The sequence below is a fragment of the Neophocaena asiaeorientalis genome, unplaced genomic scaffold (assembly GCF_003031525.2).
Source record: "Neophocaena asiaeorientalis asiaeorientalis breed wild unplaced genomic scaffold, Neophocaena_asiaeorientalis_V1.1 scaffold275, whole genome shotgun sequence".
Taxonomy (NCBI): Eukaryota; Metazoa; Chordata; class Mammalia; order Artiodactyla; family Phocoenidae; genus Neophocaena; species Neophocaena asiaeorientalis.
This window is the reverse complement of record NW_020173679.1, coordinates 4,085,394-4,108,809: the sequence shown is the minus strand read 5'-3', so window position 1 is coordinate 4,108,809 and position 23,416 is coordinate 4,085,394. Positions and strand designations below refer to the sequence as shown.

The 23,416-nt window shown below is 46.6% G+C and overlaps 1 protein-coding gene across 1 annotated transcript in view; it reads right to left on the bottom strand.

The window, feature by feature from the left end:
- Positions 1 to 112: 112 nt before the first annotated feature.
- The window catches only part of AGMAT (agmatinase (putative)), a 25,187-nt gene continuing 1,883 nt past the window's right edge, over positions 113 to 23,416 (bottom strand). The window contains exons 3-11 of the mRNA XM_024749992.1: positions 19,824 to 19,954; positions 19,537 to 19,717; positions 8,124 to 8,320; positions 6,935 to 7,137; positions 4,657 to 4,705; positions 3,491 to 3,686; positions 2,874 to 3,053; positions 1,642 to 1,726; positions 113 to 542 (exon numbers count right to left, since the gene is read on the bottom strand). Coding sequence (XP_024605760.1) covers positions 469 to 542; positions 1,642 to 1,726; positions 2,874 to 3,053; positions 3,491 to 3,686; positions 4,657 to 4,705; positions 6,935 to 7,137; positions 8,124 to 8,320; positions 19,537 to 19,717; positions 19,824 to 19,954 — 1,296 coding nt within the window. The 3' untranslated portion in view covers positions 113 to 468. The remainder of the gene's footprint in view (positions 543 to 1,641; positions 1,727 to 2,873; positions 3,054 to 3,490; positions 3,687 to 4,656; positions 4,706 to 6,934; positions 7,138 to 8,123; positions 8,321 to 19,536; positions 19,718 to 19,823; positions 19,955 to 23,416) is intronic.

The window sequence follows — 23,416 nt, the reverse complement described above, 5'->3', positions numbered from 1 at the left end:
TGCCTGTTCTTTTTTCTTTCAAACTTTTTCTATGTTCACGATGGTCCTAAAACCAAGATGCTCCTCTGTGTAGGGGCTGTATTTTAAAGGAAGATACTATAGAAATATGGAATGTTTTTCTACAGTATTATTTCATAGGGTTTTTTCATTTCATTCCTCCAGATTTTAGATAATCTTAAACTAAATTCTCCATCCCTTTCCCCTTTATCCTCCATCACCATTCATCAAAGAAAAAAAAAAAAGCACAAATGCATTTTTTTTAAGTTAATTCAAACACCTTAGGAATATTAGCTGTTTGGATTAGAGTTCTACTGTAAACCCCTATTGTAGAGCCACCAGTGACACTTTTAGCACAACGTTTTGTTGGCATAAACTCTTTAGTACTCAGATTGCTTGCACATAAGTTCTTCTGGAGAATTTGTCATCCGGGCAAGCTCTTGTTTTATCTTGAACTTCGTAGCACAACATTCAGGCGACTGTCACTTTGGGGAGAACACACAGCATCTCAAACAGCAGGTTAGCCGCCACGAGGGCTGTGTTTCCTACAAAGCAGTGAAAAACCCAAACGTGAACACCACACAGACCGCCTCCTGAGGCCGAGCCCCTCGGGCTCCTCAGCCTTTGTCCCTTTGTGCTTCCCTTCCCAGAGTCCTGCCTTGCGCGCTCCTCTGCGGTTCCCCACCGCCCCGTGGACATGCTTTCCCCGGCGTTCTCTCCATCAAGCATCATTCAGGAAAGGTATTTTAAAATTCAGAAGGCTCTCTGTTTACTCTGAGAACAGATTTCCCCCAAAGGAAAACCTATCATATTGGTGTGTATCGTATTTACTATCTATCCTCTAAGGCTAACGGGCCTAACCCTGTAAGTTTTTCTAGATTAAAATTATTGGGATGGCATTGGCTTTGAATCTCTCTCCTAAACCAGCTAACTCCCCCACTTTATCAATATTAATAAATACCATTTATGCCTTGAGAATTCACTTTTCAATGAAATATCCAAGGCGGATGGCACTGGGCAGCCCTATCGCTGAACTGCATGCTGGTTTCTCTCTCTTCTGCTGATGGGTGGGCCAGCTAACAATCCTTAGCTGCCTCCCAGGGGTTTTGCTAGGGTTCATTAGCTCACATCTGTACGGTGTACAGTAATAGGTTTATTTTCTTCACTGTAGGACATACTCAGCCGGTTCCCGAGTTATATAAAGGGACCCATCCATCTACTTATTAACTAGATTAATACAATTTAAACTAGCCGCTGGGACTTCCCTGGTGGCGCAGTGGTTAAGAATCCGCCTGCCAAGGCAGGAGACACGGGTTCAAGCCCTGGTCCGGGAAGATCCCACATGCCGCGGAGCAACTAAGCCCGTGTGCCACAACTACTGAGCCTGCGCTCTAGAGCCCGTGAGCCACAACTACTGAGCCCATGTGCTGCAAGTACTGAAGCCCACGCGCCTAGACCCAGTGCTCCGCAACAAGAGAAGCCACTGCAATGAGAAGCCCACACACCGCAATTAAGAGTAGCCCCCACTTGACACAACTAGAGAAAGCCCGCATGCAACAAAGACCCAACGCAGCCAAAAATAAAAAATATAATAAAAAATAAATTAGCCGCTGCCTACGAATCACATTTGTCTCCCTTACTCACCAGAAGGATCGTACGGCGGTGAAACCTCCACAAGATCACAACCCACCACGTTCAGGCCTTGACAACCCCGGATGATCTCCAGAGCCTGTCCAAGATGAAGCTTGAGTTGTCCAGAGAGGTAATCATTGACAACAGAAAGCAACCAGTAGAGGCCTCCATGGATTTCTCCCAACACGGGCCTGCCCTTCGACTTGGAACTGTCGCTTTCCCTCAATAAACATTCATTGACCACCAGGCACCCTGGTGGGATCACAGAGACAAACCAATCGCTTCAATGCCAGCATGAAGGGCTTCAGGAATAGTCTGAGCACCTGTCGCAGCCTGAAGAGGCTGGGGGAGGCTCCCCCAAGGTGGAAACACTTAGCTCAAGGAACTGACCAAGCAGAGGAGTAGGGAGAGGGCAGCCCAGGGAGAGGGAAAGACACATGCAAAGGCGCCAAGACGGAAGAAGTACTAGTAGTCAGACGTGGCCGGAGATAGGATGAGTGAGGGGGGTGGCAGGAAGAGCGTCACTTTGCTTCCGTTCTGCAGGTGAAAAGCAGGAAGGATGCGAAGCCAAGGAATGAGGAGTGTGTTCTAGAAAACTGACGGGAACTGGGAAGGGCTTTAGAGAGGCTGTTATGACCATCCTCCTTTCTGAGAGGATAGAAGGTAGTTGATTAGTTCAAGCAGTCTTCATTCATTTACTCCAGTATCTGTGAGTACCTCCTACTTATGTCAGACACTCTCCTCGGCTCGGAGAGTAGTGAACAGAACAAAGGTCCGCCCCTGGAGCTTTCCTTCTAGGTAGAGCCACGCGCTCCAGTTCTGCCTCCCCGTGCTATGCTCAGCCTACCATGGGAGCTTTCTTTGGGGGTTTCTAAAACTCTTGAACTACCCTGGGAGGTGTTAATCCCACTGTGCATACCTTTAAAATTTAACCCCAAAAAGGTAAGTTTGGTGTCTGAACAGGGGGCACTACCATATTGTCCCCATGAACAGGTGGACCAGAGGCGGAAAGACCAAATAACGGACTATTATATCCCAGATAAGAAATGAGGGCCCTTGCCAAAATCAGTCACTCATCAATAAGGGAGAATCCAAACCTGTGATCAGCCCTGAGCACAATAAAGGCCCAGGTGCTCTGCTTTTAAAAGCCCATCCTGATTTCTAAAGACTCAGTTCAGGTCCCAGGAAAGTGGGGAGCTAAGTATCCTCACCCACAGGAAGTGTCACTGGTGGAGCCTCCTCACCTGACTAGGGGTGAGACCAGCAATTTCGGGTGTCCCTGTCCCTGGGGCATAGGCAGGGTCCAAGCCGTCGATATCAAAGCTGATATAAATGGGTCTGACTCCCATCTGCTGCCTCACTTTTCCCATCAGAGGAACCAGCGACTTCATCCAGCAGTCTTCAGCCAGGACCACCCGGAAGCCCTGAGAAAGAATTGAAGAGCAGAAAGGTGACACTTGGGCCTGGCAGCATTTACTGGGCATTTCCTATAGGCCTACCCCGTGTTCGGCTTATGTGCACCTCGAAGTTGACCCCCGATACCCATGAGGAGGGAACTATCGTCCCCATATCAGACCCATCGCCTTGGGTCTGGACCTCCTCCACTCGTTTCCAAGCCAGCAGCATCCAAGGGCCTGGTTTGTTTCTGCTTGTCCCCCTCCCCAGCGATGAGAGGCCTCCTCTGCCTCGTGAACTATCATCCCCGCTCCTATCTGCTCCACATGACGCAAACTCACCCTTCTGTCCCCACTTTGAGCTTGATTAGCAAAGTCCCTTTGAATCCATAGCCTCCGCTGAGTGGGCAATGGAGAGAAAGGCACTTTGGGGTCGGGGACAGAGGGAGGGCCCTTCGGCCTGTCACCTGGCTCCGGCTGTATCTGTAGGTATCCAAGGTCATGGAAGAGCCCCGGATGCCGATCTGTACCACGCGCTTACAGTCCAGGAGTCCCTCGTCCACGCAACGGCGGAAGGGCGTCCCGTGATAGAGCTTCTCACCCAGGGCCTTGTCCGCCACGTCCATGTGTGCATCCACGTGCACCAGCCCCATAGGCCCATGCCTGATGACAACAGGGCGGCTCAGAAGCCAGGCCTCCCAGTGGGGCCTGAACACCACCACCCTCCAGGCCGCCAAAACTTGATGACAATTCATAGCCGTGGAGGGGGGACGTGGCATCAGTTACCAGCCTTGCAACTGGTTTCTGTCTTCAAACCACTTAGCTTCTCAGAAGGACAATAAGCTCAGAGAAGTCAAGCAGAAGATAGTCACGTGCTTTAGCTGACACTCCCTACCTATCACCCAGAATTTTCTTCACTTACAGATGGAGAGGGCTGGGAGGATGAAAGTAAAGGGTGGCGGCTCAGGTGAGCTCGTCTGAAGGCTGTAATCAGCACCACCCTTTCTCCAACTGCGGTAACCAGGAAGCAGCTTCTACTCCGCTCTCTCTCTCTAATCCCCATCAACCCTGCCAGCCGCCCCATAGAATGCCACCCACATAGCTTTCCTCTATATGAATTCTGGAGCTCACCACCTTGGCCCATCTGTCTATTTCTCAAACTAACTAACCAAAATTAGTCAATCCCTGCTAGATTTTCACTACTGGAAAAATCCATCTTCTCATCCTCTGGGAAAGGGGCCCTTTCAGGAAAAAACAGGGCCTCTCCTCAGCAAGCAATACCATTGTGCCTGTCAGTATTTGTATTTGGCCTCTGAAGCAAAACAGAAACTGAAGTTAACTGGGGTTGTGTATTTCACTAGGGGCTCATCTTCCAAAAACAGAGGCAAATGCTGAGCGTGCATACCAGGGCAGATCTAGGGCAAGGGCGGGTGGCCAGGGTGTTAATAATAAATTGTCTTGGCTCCCATCTGGTGACTGACAGACACACCTGGAGCTTGACCTTAATTTTGATCCATGGAAGCAACTCAGTGGGGAATTTCCCATCATCCCCAACAACCTGAGGCAGCAGAGGTCACCTGACGCCATCTAGCAGAAAACAGCTCATTCCCCAGCTCCGGCCTTTGGGACTTACTTTTCTGCCATGGCTTGCAATATAGGATAGGTGATTGTGTGATCTCCACCTTCAAGGAGACAAAAAAAGAAGAAAACATCTGGAACGTGGATAAGATTCGAGGACCACGTATCGCCTAGAATGATCTTTAATCTGCCCAATTCTGCCACCCTTTCGATTAGACTGGAAGAACTATAACCCCAGCTAAAATATGATCTTGTTCAGTGGTGGAGAAATGGCCACTAAATGTTTGACATTACATTGTCATTTAAAAGAGGAAATTAAGGCTTATAGGGAAAATGCTCGGACCAGCTCTGTCCAGTTGAACTTCCTGCAGTGACATGCGTGTTCTGTATCTGCACTGGCCAACACGGTGGTCACTAGCCACTGGCTATGGAAATGTGGCTCACGCAACTGAAGAACTGCATTTTTTATTTTATTTAATTGTAATTCATTTAAATAGCCACATGTGGCTAGGGGCTACCATAATGGACAGCACAGGCCTAGAAAAGTATTACCATTGATAATTATTAATAACAACAACAGCTATATTTATGGAAGCTTAAAACATGCCAGTCACAAAGTTGGGCACTTTATATGCACTTTTGTTATATGCCCCTGACACAATATAAGAAGGTAGGTGGTGGTATTTTTATTCCCATATTACAGATAAGGAAAGGAAGCATCAAGAGCTAGTGAGAGGTGGAGCTGAGATTTCAAACCACGTCAGCCAGAAACCCCACTCCTTACCACTATGCTCTGCAGGCTGGGCCCTCTCATTTGGCAAAAATAAATTTGGATATTTAGAAAAAGGTACTATTTTGACTATTGGTGAACAGGAAGAGAAAGAACTGCTACAGTGCGAGTGGGGCAGGGTGGGGGAGGGTAAGAGGAAAGCTGCTCTATAGATTGACATAGACCCTGACGAAAGGAAAAGACCCCCTTGCAGTTCTCTCAAATAAAGTCATTGAAACAACATCCTTGAATACTTAAGAAGTCACAACTAAGCCCCTGCTGGCAGCCTCCTCAGGCCTGGCATCAAGGGCTGGGACAAGGTGAGGTGGATAGAGGCATTTGCCGGATGCAAAATTGAAGGGACACCAAAAAAAAAAACTCAGTAATTGGGGAATTCCCTGGTGGTCCAGCGATTGGGACTCTGCGCTTACACTGCAGGGGACCTGGGCCCCATCCCTGGCCAGGGGACGAACGAAGATCCTGCAAGCTGTGTGGCCAAAAAAAAAAAAAACTAAGTAATCAAGATAAATATTATTTTAATGTAATATTTTAAAAAATCAAAATCAGTGCAAAAAAAAAAGGATCCATGATAGGAACTTCCCTGGTGGTGCAGTGGTTAAGAATCCACCTGCCAATGCAGGGGACACAGGTTCGAGCCCCGGTCTGGGAAGATCCCACATGCCACAGAGCAACTAGGCCCGAGAGCCACAACTACTGAGGCCCGTGTGCCTCAGAGCCCGCATGCTGCAACTACTGAGCCCATGTGCCAAGAGCCCGTGCTCCACAACAAGAGAAGCCACCACAAGGAGAAGCCCACGGTACTTTATTTTATTTATTTATTTTTCTTGCTTTTTTATAAATTCATTTTATTTTATTTTTGGCTGCGTTGGGTAGTCCCAGGGAACTGCGCCACCAGGGAAGTCCCTTTTTTTTATTTTTATTTTTGGCTGTGTTGGGTCTTCATTGCTATGCACGGGCTTTCTCTAGCTGCGGTGAGCGGGGGCTACTCTTCCTTGCGGCGCACAGGCTTCTCACTGCAGTGGCTTCTCTTGTTGCAGAGCATGGGCTCTAGGCACGCGAGCTCAGTAGTTGTGGCACATGGGCTTAGTTGCTCTGCAGCATGTGGAATCTTCCCGGACCAGGGCTCGAACCCACGTCCCCTGCATTGGCAGGCGGATTCTTAACCACTGCGCTACCAGGGAAGTCCCCCATGATAAACTCTAAATAAAGATAGGATCAGCAACTGTGCTGTTCTGAGCCATACTGGAACCTGAGGCAAAAAGGGAAATCAGTAATATGTATTGCTGACTTTTTGGCACCCCTTAAATTTGGCACCAAGGTGAGTGCCTCACTTGCTTCACCCTGGTCCATCCCTGTCAGTCACATCAGTCCAAGAATGTAAATATCCTCTCCCCAGGGGTTAAAATAAATGAACTAAAAATGTTCCCTTTCCTACTGTCTCCATATTGCCAGTGGCTCCCCCTGGAGAAGTAACCGTACTCCAGCTCATGATAAATAGACCCTGAGCTCAGAGAACTACCCTCTCCCTTGCAGATGCCATTACCCAAGGTCAGAGGAATACAGCCAGCTGCTACAATGTTCTGATAGGCCTCTCGAATTAGGCGGCAGCTGTCCTGAAGGTTGTAAAGATTGACATTCACATCGCCTAGGTCTGCAACCATGAGGGACTGGAAGGGGAGGGCTCCTGTGCTAGGGTTGGCTGTCCGAAGCAGCACCGACTCTTCGCGGATCCGTCGGGGTCCAAATCTGGAGGAGAAAGCATCAGCCTGTGAGCCATCCCTAAAGGTTTAGAGGCTCTGCCTAGGCCAGGGCTTCCCAGGCTCCGTGCTGGGGCTGGCTGAATCTTTGCTGCAGGGGGTAGGGGTCATCCTATACATTGCAGGATGTTTAGCAGCAACCCTGGTCTTTACCCACTAGATGCCAGTAGCAGCCCTTCCCCCACGTTGTGATAACCAAAAATGCCTCCAGACTCTGCCAAATGTCCCCTGGGGGGAAAATGTCACACACACGTTGAGGACCACTGATCTAGCCTATATAGTGAAGAGATTAAAGGTACAGACTTAGAAGCCCACCAATCACCAATTTGCTAAATGGCATTAGATAATTTCTTAATCTCCCTGAGCCTCAGTTTCCTAAACTGTTGCTGCGGAATCGTAAATAGCTGATGTTCAATAATTAGAAAAATCGATTTTACTTCCTCTAACTTGATCTTAGGAAAACTGCCTTATTTTGGGGACTTCCCTGGCGGTTTAATGGTTAAGACTCCGCATCTCCACTGCAGGGGGCATGCGGTGATCCCTGGCAGGGGAACTAAGATCCCACAGACTTCGCGACCAAAAAAAGAAGAAAAAATTGTCTTATTTGGAGCAAATTCTCGAGTCACGTGACATCTAGAGGTTTGGGGAGGGGCAACCAGCTTCTGTTCTCAAACTTAATGTCCCCTGCTTCTGTAAACCGGGGTACCGACAGCCACCATCCAGCTAGGCCAGGGAAGGGGGCAGGGAGAAGGCTCAGTCCTTAAACCCCCTTTCTTTACCAATGGATGACACGGCTGAGCCCTCAGGGTTGCTTGAGGGAAACCAGCTGTCTCTCAAAGGATTGGGGGCACTTTGGAGCCAGGCACTGGCTTCCAACTCAACCCTGGGTGAGGGAAAGCACCTCTCCATGAGTTTTGTGTGCGCAGTGGCCGCCAGGCTGTCCCAACACGTGTCCCGGAGTCCTTCGGGGCTTACCTTGCCCCGGGCCGGTTGGAGGTCCCAATGTCCAGCGGCACCCCGATGAAGGCGGCATCCAGCCCCTCGGGGGAGGCCTGCACGGGCAGCCGCATCATGGAGCAGATGCCCACCGACCGGGCCACGAACTCGGAGCTGGGAGGTTGGTTCCGGGGGGCGTCGGAGGCCTGGCAGCTCTGGCTGCTGCCGGGATCGCATTTTTAGCATCCCGCCAGCCCCGCTGGTCCCCGCAGCGGCCGGGGCGAGTGTGCCAGCGCCCGAGACGCCCCGGGCTCAAAGGGCAGGGGCGCCTGGAGATCACGGGCGGGGGAGGGGCCCAGGGATCGGGCCGCTCTCCCGCTGCACACCTTCCTGGACTTCGGCCTCCAGTTCCTTTCATAACTAGAGCCAGGCCCGGGACTCCCTACCGACGTCCACCGCACTGGCCCAGGTGGGTCCCTCCCCACCGAAATCAGGCCCTTGGCAGCTTCTTCTCCCAGAGTAACACCTAATGCAACTTCCCTGGCAGTCCAGTGGTTAAGACTTTAGGCTCCCACTGCAGGGGACACATGTTCGATCCCTGGTTGGGGAACTAAGATCCCACAAAAACCTGAAAGATTTGAAGAGGAAAGACCTTTCTCTAAGCGAGAGAAATTGGAGCATTTTTAAAAAAATAATGTACCAAGAAATATCTGGGTGGGAGTCTCAGGAAGCAGAGTCTTTCTAAATTAACCTTTTTTAAAAAGGACTTGGAAGCGAGCCCACATGTGCAGTCCTCTTTATCCCTAAGCTGGGGCGGGGGGGAGTGATCTGTAATGCAGTTATGGGAGCCATTTTGCGGTATTATACATTTTTTAATCTCTAGAACTTGAGATTGAATGGGAAAGGCCCGAGTTTGCATTAAGTTTGTCCCTTTATATAAAATCACACATTAACTCACATCACCCTGCAGGGTGAGGCAAAGTCTCCTAAAGGTCAATAACAGGTATTCAGTGTGGCCATAGGCTGCCGAGCAGGTCCCTGCCATTTTCTGGAGCAAATGCAAGAATCTCTTGGTTATTCCCTTAACACCTTTTTAGTTTTTAATTAATTTTTATTGGAGTCTAGTTAATGTACAACATTGTGTTAGTTTCAGGTGTACAGCAAAGTGAATCAGTTATACATATACATAGATCCACTCTTTTTTATCCTCTTTTCCCATATAGATCATTACAGACGAGTGAGTAGAGTTTTCTGTGTTATACAGTAGGTCCTTACTAGTTTAACACCCTTATGCCTAGATTCTACCACTGTTTCTTTCATATGGTTTGTCCTGAATGTATCATTTTCTTACTGTCTTTTTTTTCTTTCATTCTTCTCACAAGTATTTGCGTGCCTATTATGTGCCAGGCACTATGTCACAGCAACTCCAACCTCCCTCTTCATCATGCGCTACTGCCGAACACGCCCTTCCTTTCAATTTTCCGCAGGTGGCTTCTTTGACCAGGTGTGCCCCTGCTCTCCGATGGCTCCTTCCCTGATGGCAGTCTCTTCCAATATCAAGGTAACCATTTTCACCTAGAGGCAGATAACTCGCAACCCATATCCCAGCCCTGAGCTCCAGTCACCCATTTGCTAACTCCCTACCTAGATGTTTTTTTTGGTTTTTTGTTTTTGCGGTACGCGGGCCTCTCACCGCCGCGGCCCCTCCCGTTGCGGAGCACAGGCTCGGGACGCGCAGGCCCAGCGGCCATGGCCCACGGGCCCAGCCACTCTGAGGCACGTGGGAATCTTCCCGGACCGGGGCACGAACCCGTGTCCCCTGCGTCGGCAGGGGGACTCGCAACCACTGCGCCACCAGGGAAGCCCTATCTGGATGTTTTGACAACACCTCAGGTGGGCTACAAGTTCAGCCAGCAACTTCCCACGTCCCTCTCTTTGATCCTGCCCCTCTCCCCCACCATCCTTTGGTAAGTCATGATGGTTTCCCATGTGAAAGCTCTCCATGGCTACTCTGGTTCAAGCTTTCCCACCTCTAGCTTTCCAATTGGTCTCACCACAGCTAGTGTCACATAGACTTTCCTGCCAGATAAAGCTTCCTGAAGCCAATCCACTTTCTAATCGTATTTCCAGTTATGCATCTTCACGCCCTTATCTCTCCAGCCATTGTTCACCTTACACAGCCCCACTTTCTTGCCTCCTTTCCTTTGCTGGAATGCTCTCTCCCTAGCTCCCATCACCACATGCCCCAATGTTCAGCTGAAACCCGTGCTTACACGACTCTCTCCGTAACTCTCATAAAACCTTAACACTTTTCTACCTGGGATAAATTGGGATCTGGAATCAGAAACAACTTAAATCTTGGGACTTCCCTGGTGGGCCAGTGGGTAAGACTCCACGCTCCCAGTGCAGGAGGCCCGGGCTCGTTCCCTGGTCGGGGAGATCGATCCCACAAGCATGACGCAACTAAGAAGTCTGCATGCTGCGACAAAGATCCTGTGTGTGGCAACTAAGACGTGGAGCAGCCAAAATAAATAAATAATAATTTTTTTTTTTTTAAAGAAACAACTTAAATCTTTGGTCCACTATCAGTGAATCTCAATCATTGTTGGCAGAATTTCCAAATATTTTATATTATTTACCAGTTAAGGGATTCCCTGGTGGTCCAGTGGTTGGGACTCCGAGCTTCCACTACAGGGGGCATGGGTTCAATCCCTGGTCGGGGAACTGAGATCCCACATCCCGTGCAACGCCAGCCAAAACAAAACAAAACAAGACAAAAACAAACAAAGAAACACCTATATAATTTACCAGTTAAAATTTCCCTAGGGGGGGTTTCTCTGGTGGCGCAACTGGTTGAGAGTCTGCCTGCCGATGCAGGGGACACGGGTTCGTGCCCTGGTCCGGGAGGATCCCACATGCCACGGAGCAGCTGGGCCCGTGAGCCATGGCCGCTGAGCCTGCGCGTCCGGAGCCTGTGCTCCGCAAAGGGAGAGGCCACAGCAGCGAGAGGCCTGCGTACCGCAAAAAAAAAAAAAAAATTTCCCTAGGGAGTTCCCTGGTGGCTTAGTAGTCAGGGAACTGAGATCCTGTAAGCTGCGTGGCACAGCCCAAAAAAAAAAAAACAGCTTACCCAAAAACTTTCAAGTAAATCTGTCACTCCAGTAACTCATCATTTAACCTAGCCCACCAATGTGTACATCCTTAAGGCACCCCAGCCAGGGAAGGGTGGACCTAACATGTCAATCTGAGCAACTCACCCTTTTGAACCTATTTCCTACTCTGTAAAATGGGATGATAATCTTTACTGGTGGTTCTTATGAGGGTTAAATGAGGTCCACTGTGAAAGCACTGTAAACCATCCATTGATAAATAATAAGTAGTGTTATCATTGCATGTTTTGTTTCCTCTACTGCAGAGTTTCCTCACCATGGTCATAGCACACTGGTATATTGCAACTGGGTTACATGTTGGATACAACATAAAGATCCCATGGCCCTTGGGGCTGCCAGCTAGACCAAACACCTCTGGGTGCATACAGCCCATGGGGAGCTCCTGCAGATATGATCCAAGCAGAACAGAATCTGTCATCCTGCCTTTCAATCTCTACACGTAGGCAGAAGGATCAGCAGCATTTGCTGCTTGCCATGTGTTACCACCTGGCCATCGACTTCAGAGGCCAGCTGCAGAGTGCACTGCTGCACGTTACAGACAAGCGTCCAGGGCCCTGCTAGAGGAAGTGAGCTCCAGGGGCCAAGGGGGAGCAGCAGCAACCCGAGATGCAGCTGGTCAGGGCTGGAGGGGCGAGGACACTGGTTGGAGGGCTCTGGCCAGAGCAGCCCCAGATGGCTGACCCAAATCTGTCTTCACATAGTATCAGATATTTCTGTCCATTTTGGGCTGGTGTCCAAGCTAACTTCAGGGTGACTGCTTTAACAATGCTTATGGGCAGGGTGACATTAAAAATATTTAACATCTGAGATGGAACAGATATTGACCAATCAGAACAGATGCCAGGGGCTCTCCTGGTGGCACAGTGGTTAAGAATCTGCCTGCCAGCGCAGGGGACACAGGTTCGAGCCCTGGTCCGGGAAGATGCCACATGCCGCAGAGCAACTAAGTCCGTGCACCACAACTGCTGAGCCTGCGCTCTAGAGCCCACGAGCCACAACTAATGAGCCTGCATGCCACAACCAACAAAGCCCGCGCGCCTAGAGCCCGTGCTCTGCAACAAGAGAAGCCACCACAATGAGAAGCCCGCGCACCGCAACGAAGAGTAGCCTCTACTCACCACAACTAGAGAAAGCCCGTGTGCAGCAACGAAGACCCAATGCAGCCAAAAAAACCAAAAAAACAAAAGAACATAAGCCAGCTGGCCATTAACAGTGACTACCAGGTGGATATCACCCCCGAAGGAATGTGCTTTAAATCAGAGCTGCCATTATTTTTGTTGTTGTTGTTTGCGGAGCACGGGCTCTAGGCGCGCGGGCTCAGTAGTTGTGGTTAGTTGCTCCGGGCTTAGTTGCTCCGTGGCATGTGGGATCTTCCCGGACCAGGGCTCGAACCCATGTCCCCTGCATTGGCAGGCAGACTCATAACTACTGCACCAACAGGGAAGTCCCATGTCATTATTTTTAAATGCTTGACACAAAAGAGTTTGATTGGATTCAAGATCCATTAATGTTATCACAAGAAATTTCAATTGTACAATTGTTAATGAAAGAAAATAGACATTTCTTCAATTTTTTTTTTTTTTCGGTAGGCGGGCTTCTCACTGTTGTGGCCTCTCCCGTTGTGGAGCACAGGCTCCGGATGCGCAGGCCCAGCGGCCATGGCTCACGGGCTTAGCCGCTCCGTGGCATGTGGGATCCTCCCGGACCGGGGCACGAACCCGTGTCCCCTGCATCGGCAAGCGGACTCTCAACCACTGTGCCACCAGGGAAGCCCTCTTTAAATATTTTAACTTTTATGTTTTTTAATGTTAAAATTTTTAATTTGTATTATCTATTTGAGTTTCTAATTGTTCATGGCTATCAAGAACTTGAAGAGAGGGACTTCCCTGGTGGTCTAGTGGTAAAGAATCCACCTGCCAATGCAGGGAACGTGGGTTCGATCCCTGGTCAGGGAACTAAGATCCCACATGCTGCGGGGCAACTAAGCCCACGGGTCACAACTACTGAGCTCTTGCGCCTCAATGAGAGAGCCCACGTGCCACAAAAACTACAGAGCCCGTGTTCCCAGGAGCCCACGTGCCACAACTAGAGAGAAGCCCAAGCACCACAACGAGACCCCACACCTCAACGAAGATCCTGAGTTCCACAAGTAAGACCTGACACAGCCAAATAAATACATAAATTAAATAAACAACAAGAACAAGAACTTGAAGAGATCCTTCTTGAAAAGTTCTGGTCATTATTGCATGTAACCATTTTAAGCATAACCTGATATTTAAAAGTAACATTCAAAAGAAAATTTTAAAATAAAATTAAAAAAGAGAAAAAATAGTTACATTCACAGAAGAAAGTGAAAATTTGGAAAATATTTTATTTGGAAACTTTATATAAGCTCAATATTTAACGCTGTCTCTAATACTTTCATTTTATTTTTCAAATCATAATGATACAATATGTAGAAAATGGAAATATTTTTTTTTACCAAATCCCATATAGATGCCCCTAAATCCCTCCTCCCGCTTCTTCCCCTTTACCTCAGTGGGACATACAAATTGTGTAATTTTTTAAAATTTTTATTTTATATTGGAATATAGTTGATTAACAATGTTGTGTTAGTTTCAGGTGTACAGCAAACTGCTTCAGTTATATATATACACGGATCTATCCTTTTTCAAATTCTTTTCCCATTTACGTTCTTAAAATTGTGTAATTTTCTATGTGTGCCGTGACAAGGAAAAAGGTTCCGAAGCTCTGTTCTAGTAAATTTTAAGTTCCAATATCTGCTTCTTCCTTTTGGCTGACCTCCAAGGGCAGTGCTTTGTTAAAAAAGAAACGAATATAATAAATGTTTAGTAGGTGAGTGAATGATGAACAGTTCTTGCGGCCCCTCTGTCTCTCTGTAGTTCAAAATGAGCCTTCGAAGGCAAGAGGAAGGGGAGGGAGAGCATGAATTTACTGAAGAAAAGCCCCACCCAATGAAGTTTAAAGATCACTGTTATGCAGTTTCAAAGTCAAACCAGGAGAGGGCACAGAAAACTTCTGCTTGATCATCTAACAAAGAAAGGAGAATTCAGAAAATGAACAGAGCTCTCATTCAATCGCTCAATCAGGTGACATACAGTTTAGATGGTTTAGTCAATCAGATTTCATCCTGACACCTCAACAATTTGATAATACAATAGGCTATCTTAATGTAATCTTTGCACCGTTTGAGTTTTTCTTGAGGAAAAGGTTTAGATTTTTCAAAGCCCCGGCCAGACTCCGATGCATTCCTTTTCTTTTCTTTTTTTTAATATTTATTTATTTAGGCTGCCCAGGGTCTTCATTGCGGCACGTGGGAACTTCGTTGTGGCACCCGGACTCTTAGTTGCAGCATGCAAACTCTTAGTTGCAGCATGCATGTGGGATCTAGTTCTCCGACCCGGGATGGAACCCGGGCCCCCTGCATTGGGAGCGCGGAGTCTTACCCACTGGACCACCAGGGAAGACCCAGAACATCTTCATATACGTGTTTGGAGGATAAAGATCAATGCTTGAAGTACAGATAGAGATCTCATACAAATAAAGCATGTGTGATACACTATTTCCTGTAGTGTAATAAAATCAGTGGTATGATAAAGTATTTGTTCTGTTTCATGATGACTTGTTTTTACATTCCAATTTCCTTCTGAATTCAACACTTGCTATATTTTATCTCATTCGTCCTTCCAGTTATCCTATAAAATAAATATGACATATTATTTATATTTAACAAGGAAACTGAAGTGCTAAGCCAGTGATGTTACTGCATATTACAAAGCAACTTCCTCCCTAGAATCCCTAATTAGAGATTATTTTACCTGTTAAAGGTTCTGGTCAGAGTGGTTGGGAGGGAGGGAATCTCATAATTTATTGGATAGCTAAGAGGATAAAAGGATTCCCCTGCATTGACATTATTCCCATAGCTACTTTCAAACTCATTTCAGAGCTCCACTTTTGACACTTAAGATCCAGACTCCAAATATGCACTTCATTACTTAAACCTGGTTTCTGGAACAATAGCCAGCAGCTAAGTAATCTGTCCTAGCTTGGAGTTCAAAAACAGAACAAGAATCATTATCAGGCTTTCTGATTTCTAATCTAACAGCCTGTCTACTGCCTTGTGGGTGGGTCAAATACACATTTTTTTTTCTTGCCTTTTACTTGATTTTCTCTCTCCTTTAATGAAAAAATACAATCTTCCTTTTAAAATCTTTAGTTTTTTTCTGATTACAAAACGAATACATGTGTAGGTTACAAAGTGAAAGTCCACCATAGTCTATCCCTACCTGCTCAAGGTTACATTTCAATGCATATGAGGTTTTTGAAAATATCAAAACTGGGAGTTCCCTGGTAGTCCAGCAGTTAAGACTCTGAGCTCCCAATGCAGGGGGCGTGGGTTCCATCCTTGGTCAGGGAACTAGATCCCGCATGCCACAACTAAAGATCCCACGTGCCGCAATGAAGATCCCAAGTGCCACAACTAAGACCTGGTGCAGCCAAATAAATAAATAAATATGTTTTTAAAAGATAATATCAAAACTGGGTTTAGCCTATATAAAATGGTTGGCAACTTACTTTTTTCACCTTAAAATGCCTTGGGAATCTTCAAGATAAGCGTTTTTTTTTTAAACTGTTTTATTTAGGTGTAACTTATATGCCACAAAAATCACCTCTTTTTAAGTGTAAAATTCAATGATTTCTTCTATAAACCTGTGCAACCATTCCACCACAACTCAGTTCTAGAACACGTCCATCACCCCCAAAAACTTCCCTCATGCCTGTTGATAAACTTTTTTAAAGGGTACATTTTTGTGGATAATTACAATCATGAATAACAAGTCCCAGAAATTTCCACTTTGCCTAGCTTTCATTTGCTGCTGGCAGGCAAGAAGAAAATTGCAAAAGCCCATCAACAAATGTTGGAAGAAAACACAAGCTGATCGACAGCTGTTTGCTCAAAATAGTTTATTCATCCACTCCAGCTTTTACTGAGTGTCAGCCAAGTGCCGGGCTATTGGTTAAGTCTGTAGGAATATAAAAACGAGAATAGCTGTCTTCTCCTGGAATCAACTGGATGTGAGTTCAACAGTATGCAACCTAACTTAAGAGTTTCAATATTCAATGGGTTTGAGTGATAAAGTGGTAAAATTGGTGTGATATTTGGACTTCCATTTCCAGAAGTCACGATAGAGAAACAGGGACCAGACTTACTGTTCCACCTACAACAACCAAAGGAGGATCAAAAAGTTATGAAACAATGGTCTTTATACATTGGACATCAGACCACAAAGGACGGTAATCCTTGAGAAAGAAGCAAATGAGACAAGCTCTGGTACTGTCCAAGAACTACCTGAGTTTCCAGGCTACAGTGCAAGGATGGAAAACTGAGGCAGAGCCCAGTGGAGTCCCTGAGTCCGGCATACAGAGCTGAGTCCAGGGAGACCAAAGCAGCTAGAGTTCATAGAACGGAGTGACAGAGATGGGGGAGCAGTTCAGAGAAAGAAAAAACCCCAGAGATTTCTTCTAGTATTCACCAAGGTACTGCTTAGCACCTATGCACAAGAAAACTTCCCCAGGCTGGGGAAAGAACCACTTGAAAGGATTGGAGGGAAAGGTTCTTCACTCTTATACCCGGCTGGGAATAGTGCCTATTCCCACTAGCCAGATTAGAAAAAATTCATAGTTTGGGAATTCCCCAGCAGTCCAGTGGTTAGGACTTGGCGCTTTCACTGCAGGGTCCCGGGTTCAATCCCTGGTCGGGGAATTAAGATCCCACAAGCTGCGTGGCACGGCCAAAAGAAAAAAAGAAAAATTCATAATTTATGGAGCATTGGGAAGAGTACTCATAGAGGTCTTGCCTCAGGGGGAATAATCAGCCCTAGAGTCAGCACTGCTCTCGTCCTATCTAACAACTCTTTAAAAAAGCAAGACGCAAAAAAATCAAACTAATTCCAAAGTAACTTAACAACACCCCAGAACAAACCTCAAGTTTTATAGGAATACAAACATATACAGCACTGGGAATTCCCTGGCGGTCCAGTGGTTAGGACTCTGAGCTCCCAATGCAGGGGGCCAGGGTTCGATCCCTGGTCAGGGAACGAGATCCCTCATGCTGCAACTAGTGGATTGCAGCATGAGGGATCTAGTTAAATCCCAAATAGATAAATAAATATTTTTTAAAATTTCCAAATTTAATGAAAACCATAGATCTAAGCAGCTCAATAAACCCCAAGCACAAGAAACATTAAGAAAACCACAGCACCATACCTGAATCAAAGAGCCTACTTGGGACATTCAAATCTTTTATTAATGACAACATGATTATTTTCATTAACTTTTATATATATGAAGCACCATCAATTCTATAAATCATTGTGGGGACTTCCCTGGTGGCACAGTGGTTAAGAATCTGCCTGCCAATGCAGGGGACATGGGTTTGAGCCCTGGTCCAGGAAGATTCCACATGCCACGGAGCAACTACGCCTGCGTGCCACAACTACTGAAGCCTGTGAGCCTAGAGCCCATGGTCCGCAACGAGAAGCCACTGCAATGAGAAGCCCGCGCATTGCGACGAAGAGTAGCCCCCGCTCGCCGCAACTAGAGAAAGTCCGCACGCAGCAAGGAAGACCCAACACAGCCATAAATAAATAGATTAATTAATTAATTTTAAAAATCATTGTGCTAGGTTCCTGGATATCTAATTTTTCTTATTCCATTTAAAATTTCTTCTCTTTTAACCAGAGGATAAATTGGCTAGTCTTCACTGCTTAGTCTCTGTGTTCAGAACTGCACATGTGTTCTAACTTGATGAAGCTTTTAAAGAAACAAAGGACTGGGAATGCGCAGTGAGTCAGTGGGATTCAACTCCGAATATGGGTCCTCCTAGTTAAATATGTCCTTCAATGCCAGGGGAAATTTCACCTTCTCTATTTAAAAGCCTTTTTAACAACAAAAAGGCTGATAGTTTTAAGCCCTTTCTCTCAAATATTTTAAATCCTCAGAAGATCAAACTAACAAAATAACTGAAATGAGTACCGGATACAAATTCTATGTAGACTATCTGCTGTTTGTCATTCCCATCCTATGATTTTCCCTTCACATGTACAGAAAGTTCACAGATGTTAAGAAATTGTTGTTTTGGCATAAAATCAGATACAGAAAGGAGGCGTTTGTGCCATCAACTAGGAAGAGCAATTACCTAGGACGACTGCTGTTCGAGCAATGCATCAGGCCAACAGCTTCTTCTGCACTTGGGAGCTTCCTGGACACACAGAAACTCTCAGGCCCTGCTCCAGACCTGAAGACTCATAATATGCATTTTAACAGGATCCACAAATGGTTCAACTTCGAGAAGCACTGGTGTCTGGCAAATAGTTTCTCTGATCATGTTTCCTTACGCATGAAAAAAAAAAAAAAGCGAAACCTGCCCACCTTATTTCACAAGTTGATGATTAGAATGAAATAAGTGAAACCCAATCCAAGTATAAGTTAGGAACACATGAAACACCAAACTTTCTAACAAGCAGTACACACAAGTCCCAGGCACAACACAGTATTTCTGGATTAAAAATGCTGAACAGTGGGCTTCCCTAGTGGCGCAGCGGTTGAGAGTCCGCCTGCCGAGGCAGGGGACACGAGTTCGTGCTCCGGTCTGGGAAGATCCCACATGCCGCGGAGCGGCTGGGCCTGTGAGCCATGGCCGCTGAGCCTGTGCGTCCGGAGCCTGTGCTCCGCAACGGGAGAGGCCACAACAGTGAGAGGCCCGCGTACCGCAAAAACCAAACAAAAATGGCTGAACAGCAAAAAGACTGGCAATGTTACTAGATATCCCAAAGACAAGGCTTTTTTTTAAAAATTGCTAAATATGTAAAAAAATTTTTTAAGTTTTTGACTTCTGGGAGTATCTTTTTTTTTTTTTAATCGAAATCTGTTATCCTTCAGTCTACAAGTACTCAAGACACAGTCGTTTCAGGAAAGCACAGCACACAGAGTTCCTATGTCTCTTTTCTGGCCAAAGCAATCAAGCCTAAGTCTTCACATAAGCCACAAGGAAGGAAACTACAGGAAGCCACGCCAGGGACTACTAACAGGCACTTGTCTCTCAGCCAGCCACTGCCTCAGTCACATCCTTGCAGGAACTAGAGTCTGAGCCGGTTCGCTAGGCTGAGGTGGCCAAGGCAGTGTGGACCGGGTCCACCCAGTGCGGCCCTGCGGCACCCCAGCCGCCGGGTTAGTCCTAAAGGAGCCGGAGCCCGCCTGACCGCGGATGCCCGGAAGCCCAGGTTCAAGCCTTGAAGGCGCAAGGGTGTGGGGGCCACCATCGGGGATTCCGCCAGAGAGAAGGCAGCAGCAGCAAAAGACCCTCCACTGGCGTGTCCAAGAGCCTGGGCCGGGTCTAAAGCTTCCACCACTACCTCCCGGGATAAAGCCAAGCAGCGCAAACTAGCGGGAGCCGGGGTCACTTAGCAACCAGGAGCCCAGAGCGCGGACGCAAGGCATTGGTCACGCGCGTCAGGTGATCGGACGCCACTGCCCACTGGGAGATTACAAAGCAGGCACGTGATGCGGCTCAGGCGAGTTTCTGCACGGCTCTGGGACGGCGGGCGTGGTGATGCGGCTGGAGGGGCGTTTCTTGGGGTTTCCGCCCTGGAGTCGTAAGAAGTCCTGGCTTTGGCTGGCCTGACCGAAGAGAAACGCAACCGGCAGTTGAGGCATTTCTGCGCCGGCTATAGCGAAGCGATGAAACGGTGCTGAACTGGGTTCAAGAGTCTAGTTCGGTCGTGCAGGAGCATTTCCTGAGAATAAGACTCGTCAGATGCTGAAATTTGCCTTCCGAAACAGAGACAGTTCTGACCAACCGGTTTAACACGAGCAAATGTTAGGATGCCAAGAAGTTTCGTGACAAATACGGGGTGAATATTAGGGATATAAAGGATACTGAATTGGGCAGTATATTCAGCGCTGGCTAAAAGAGAGATACTGCATCTGGGGCAAGAGGAGTTTTTTTTGGGCGGAGGCCGGTAGAGGGACTGTCTTGCTGAAGTAGTTGTTGAAAAGGTAGAACTTACATTGTGAATTTAGAGAACTAATTCAGCTTCTCGTGAGTGAGGGGGCGGAGCCTAGTTATCCACACGTCAGTTCATGAAGTCTAGGTCCCAGCGTGCAGACCAGGATGTGTGGGCACCCTGCAATGATCTTCCCGGACCGGGGCACGAACCCATGTCCCCTGCGTCGGCAGGCGGACTCTCAACCACTGCGCCACCAGGGAAGCCCAGCTGATGATTTATACCCTGTTAAAATGCAAATACCCTAAGAGAGATCATATTGAGTTTCCGCTGTCACTAGTACCTTAGGGTGAATTAGTCCAAATCCTTTCTTGAGAGCAAGTTTTGAAAAGGCAAGTGAAGAAAGTAGGAGCACATGAGAAGTAAGAGGAACAGGTGGAGAGAAAGTTCAGAAGCCAAGGAAGGAGCTTGCCAAGGACAAACTTTGGCTTATTTTGTAGTTTTGCCCAGGGCTGACTCTAATAATCAAAGTATATATTGATCTCTAGCTCCAAACTTCTGAGTAGGCCATTATGGCGCTTGAAATTACAGCCATATTTACCTGAAATGTTTTGATAGCCCAGTGAGTACAAGGTGCATCTGAAATGAGGAAGAGTTGACCTAGAATTTAGTGGGACTGAAACGCTATCAGATTTTAGGAAAGATAAGCAGGAAAGGAAGGAGGCATTGCATTATACATACGCACATGATCCCAGCCTAAGAAATAGGAAACCAAAAGAGTTTTTGTGTTAAGGTAAAATGAGAAAAATGGAGCATCATCTGCTATCAGTTGACATGCCAGGAAAAATGAGGAGAGATAGGCCTCTTTGAGCAACCAGGAGCTGATGAGGAAGTAAAGTTTTAAAGAGCAATATATATCAATACCTGCTTTAAAAAAAAAGAAAGGCAACCTCGCCAGACACCAAATTTGTCAGCACCTTGATCTTGGACTTCCCAACCTTCAGACCTATGAGAATTAAATGGTTTACTGTTAAGCGCTGACCCCACCCCCCGCAAAAAAAAAAGCAGGCACAAATATCAAACAAATACTTTCAGTATTTGGGAGATTTAATTCCTATTGTGTGGAATTTTTTAAATCAACTAGGGTAGATTATGCATGGAGAGCTAACCACTGGACTGCCAGGGAAATCCCTAGACTCAAGTCAGATTGCCTGACTGGAATTCGAGCTTCCATTTGTGTGTCCTTGGGCAAGTGACTGACCCCTCTCTATGCTTCAGTTTCTTCATCGGTAAAATGGAGATAATACCTCACAGCATTGTTGTGAGGATTAAATGCCTCAACACGCAGAACATTCATGGAGGAGTGCCTGGCAAGAAGTGAGCATTGCAAATGTTAGCAATCATTTGCAAGGTTCTTGACAAACAGCAATGATCATGGAACTTCTTGGTAGCCCTGCTTGTCTAGGCCTTGTCCAACCCACCCCATCCTGACTTAGAATTAAGGACCAGAGAGGTCTGAAGCTATTTGTGGTCACAAGTAATAGAGATGCAAAGTCCATCTCGTAGAGTGGTGAGAGAGAAGTGGGAGGAGCTACCGTGAGCCAGATCACAGGAGGCAACTGATCAGAGTCCAAAGGGAGTAAGAGGCCCAAGAGGAAAGGGTCTGATTGGGAAAAAGCTGTGGGCTTATACTAGTTAGGATTCTTTTGGTTGCAAATTTTGAAAACCATAAGTCAAAATGGTTCAAGGAAAAATGTATCCACTCAAATGCCCATCAGCCACAGAAATGGATGAATTATGGTGTATTTCCCAAACAAAATACAACGAGAATGTACAAGTTATAATTACATACAACAATTTGGACAAAACCCACTTAATGTCGAGTGAAAGAAGGCAGACACAAGACTACATGCTGTGTGAGTCCACTCATATGTGGTAGAAAAACAAAATGTATCTATGCTATTAAATGTCAGGATACTGGTTACACTTGGAGGGGTTTGGGGAGGGAGAGTTAGTGATTAGAAGGAAGGCTATGGGACATCCCTCGTGGTCCAGTGGTTAAGACTTTGCGCTCCCAATGCAGGGGGCCCGGGTTCGATCCCTGGTCATGGAACTAGATCTCGCATGCTGCAACTAAAAGATCCCGCATGCCGCAACTAAAGATCTCACACACGGCATCGAAGATCCCACGTGCCGCAACTAAGACCCAGCACGGTCAAATAAATATATATTTTAAAAGATTACTATTAATTATAGAAAGAAGGATAAGGGGGGCTTTTGAGGTACTGATAATGTTCTGAACAGGGGTGCTCAGTTTGTGAAAACTCACCGTATACACTTAAAATGCGTGCACGTTTTGTGTATTATACGCCTATATTCAGTGTACCAAGTATCGTTCTTTGTAACAAACCACCCCAAAGTTAGTCATGTAAAATAACCATTTCATTATGCTCACAGATTCTGTGGGTCAGGAATTCAGAAAGGATACAGTGGAGGCAGCTCCCTGATGTCTGGGGCCTCAGATGGGAAGACTCAAAGGCTGGAGATGATTCAACAGCTAGGGTTGAAATCAACTGGAAGTGTCTTCATTCATGTTCTAGGAAGGTTTTCCTGGTAATTGGCTTTGATCTCAGCTAGGTTGTTGCCTGAACCATCGATACATGTTATCTCCATGTAGTCTCACTGCCTGGGGTAGTTTGGGCTTCCTCACAGCATGGTTTCCAAGAGCAAGTGTTCCAAGAGAATCAGGCAGAAGCTATATTGCCTTTTATGAACTAGCCTCAGAAGTCACACAGTGACACTTATGCCAAAGTCCATCTGCCATAATTCAAATGGAGGGACATATACCCCATGTCTTAATGGGAGGAATGTCATGATTACATTATAGCATGAATATATAAGATGGAAGATATTGCCGTGGCCATCTTTGGAAAACAAAATCATTCACACCTGGGCACCAACAGAAAAAAATGTAACACAAAAATCTGTCAGCTCGTGATTCCAAGTTCAGCTGAACCCTTGATACCATCTGGCAATTCTACATCATTTCTCTACTCAATTTGCTTCAACTTACAATGGTTATTTCAAACCTTCTCTGCTGTAGTAGGCGCTAGGTATGTCTCACCTAAAACCTGTA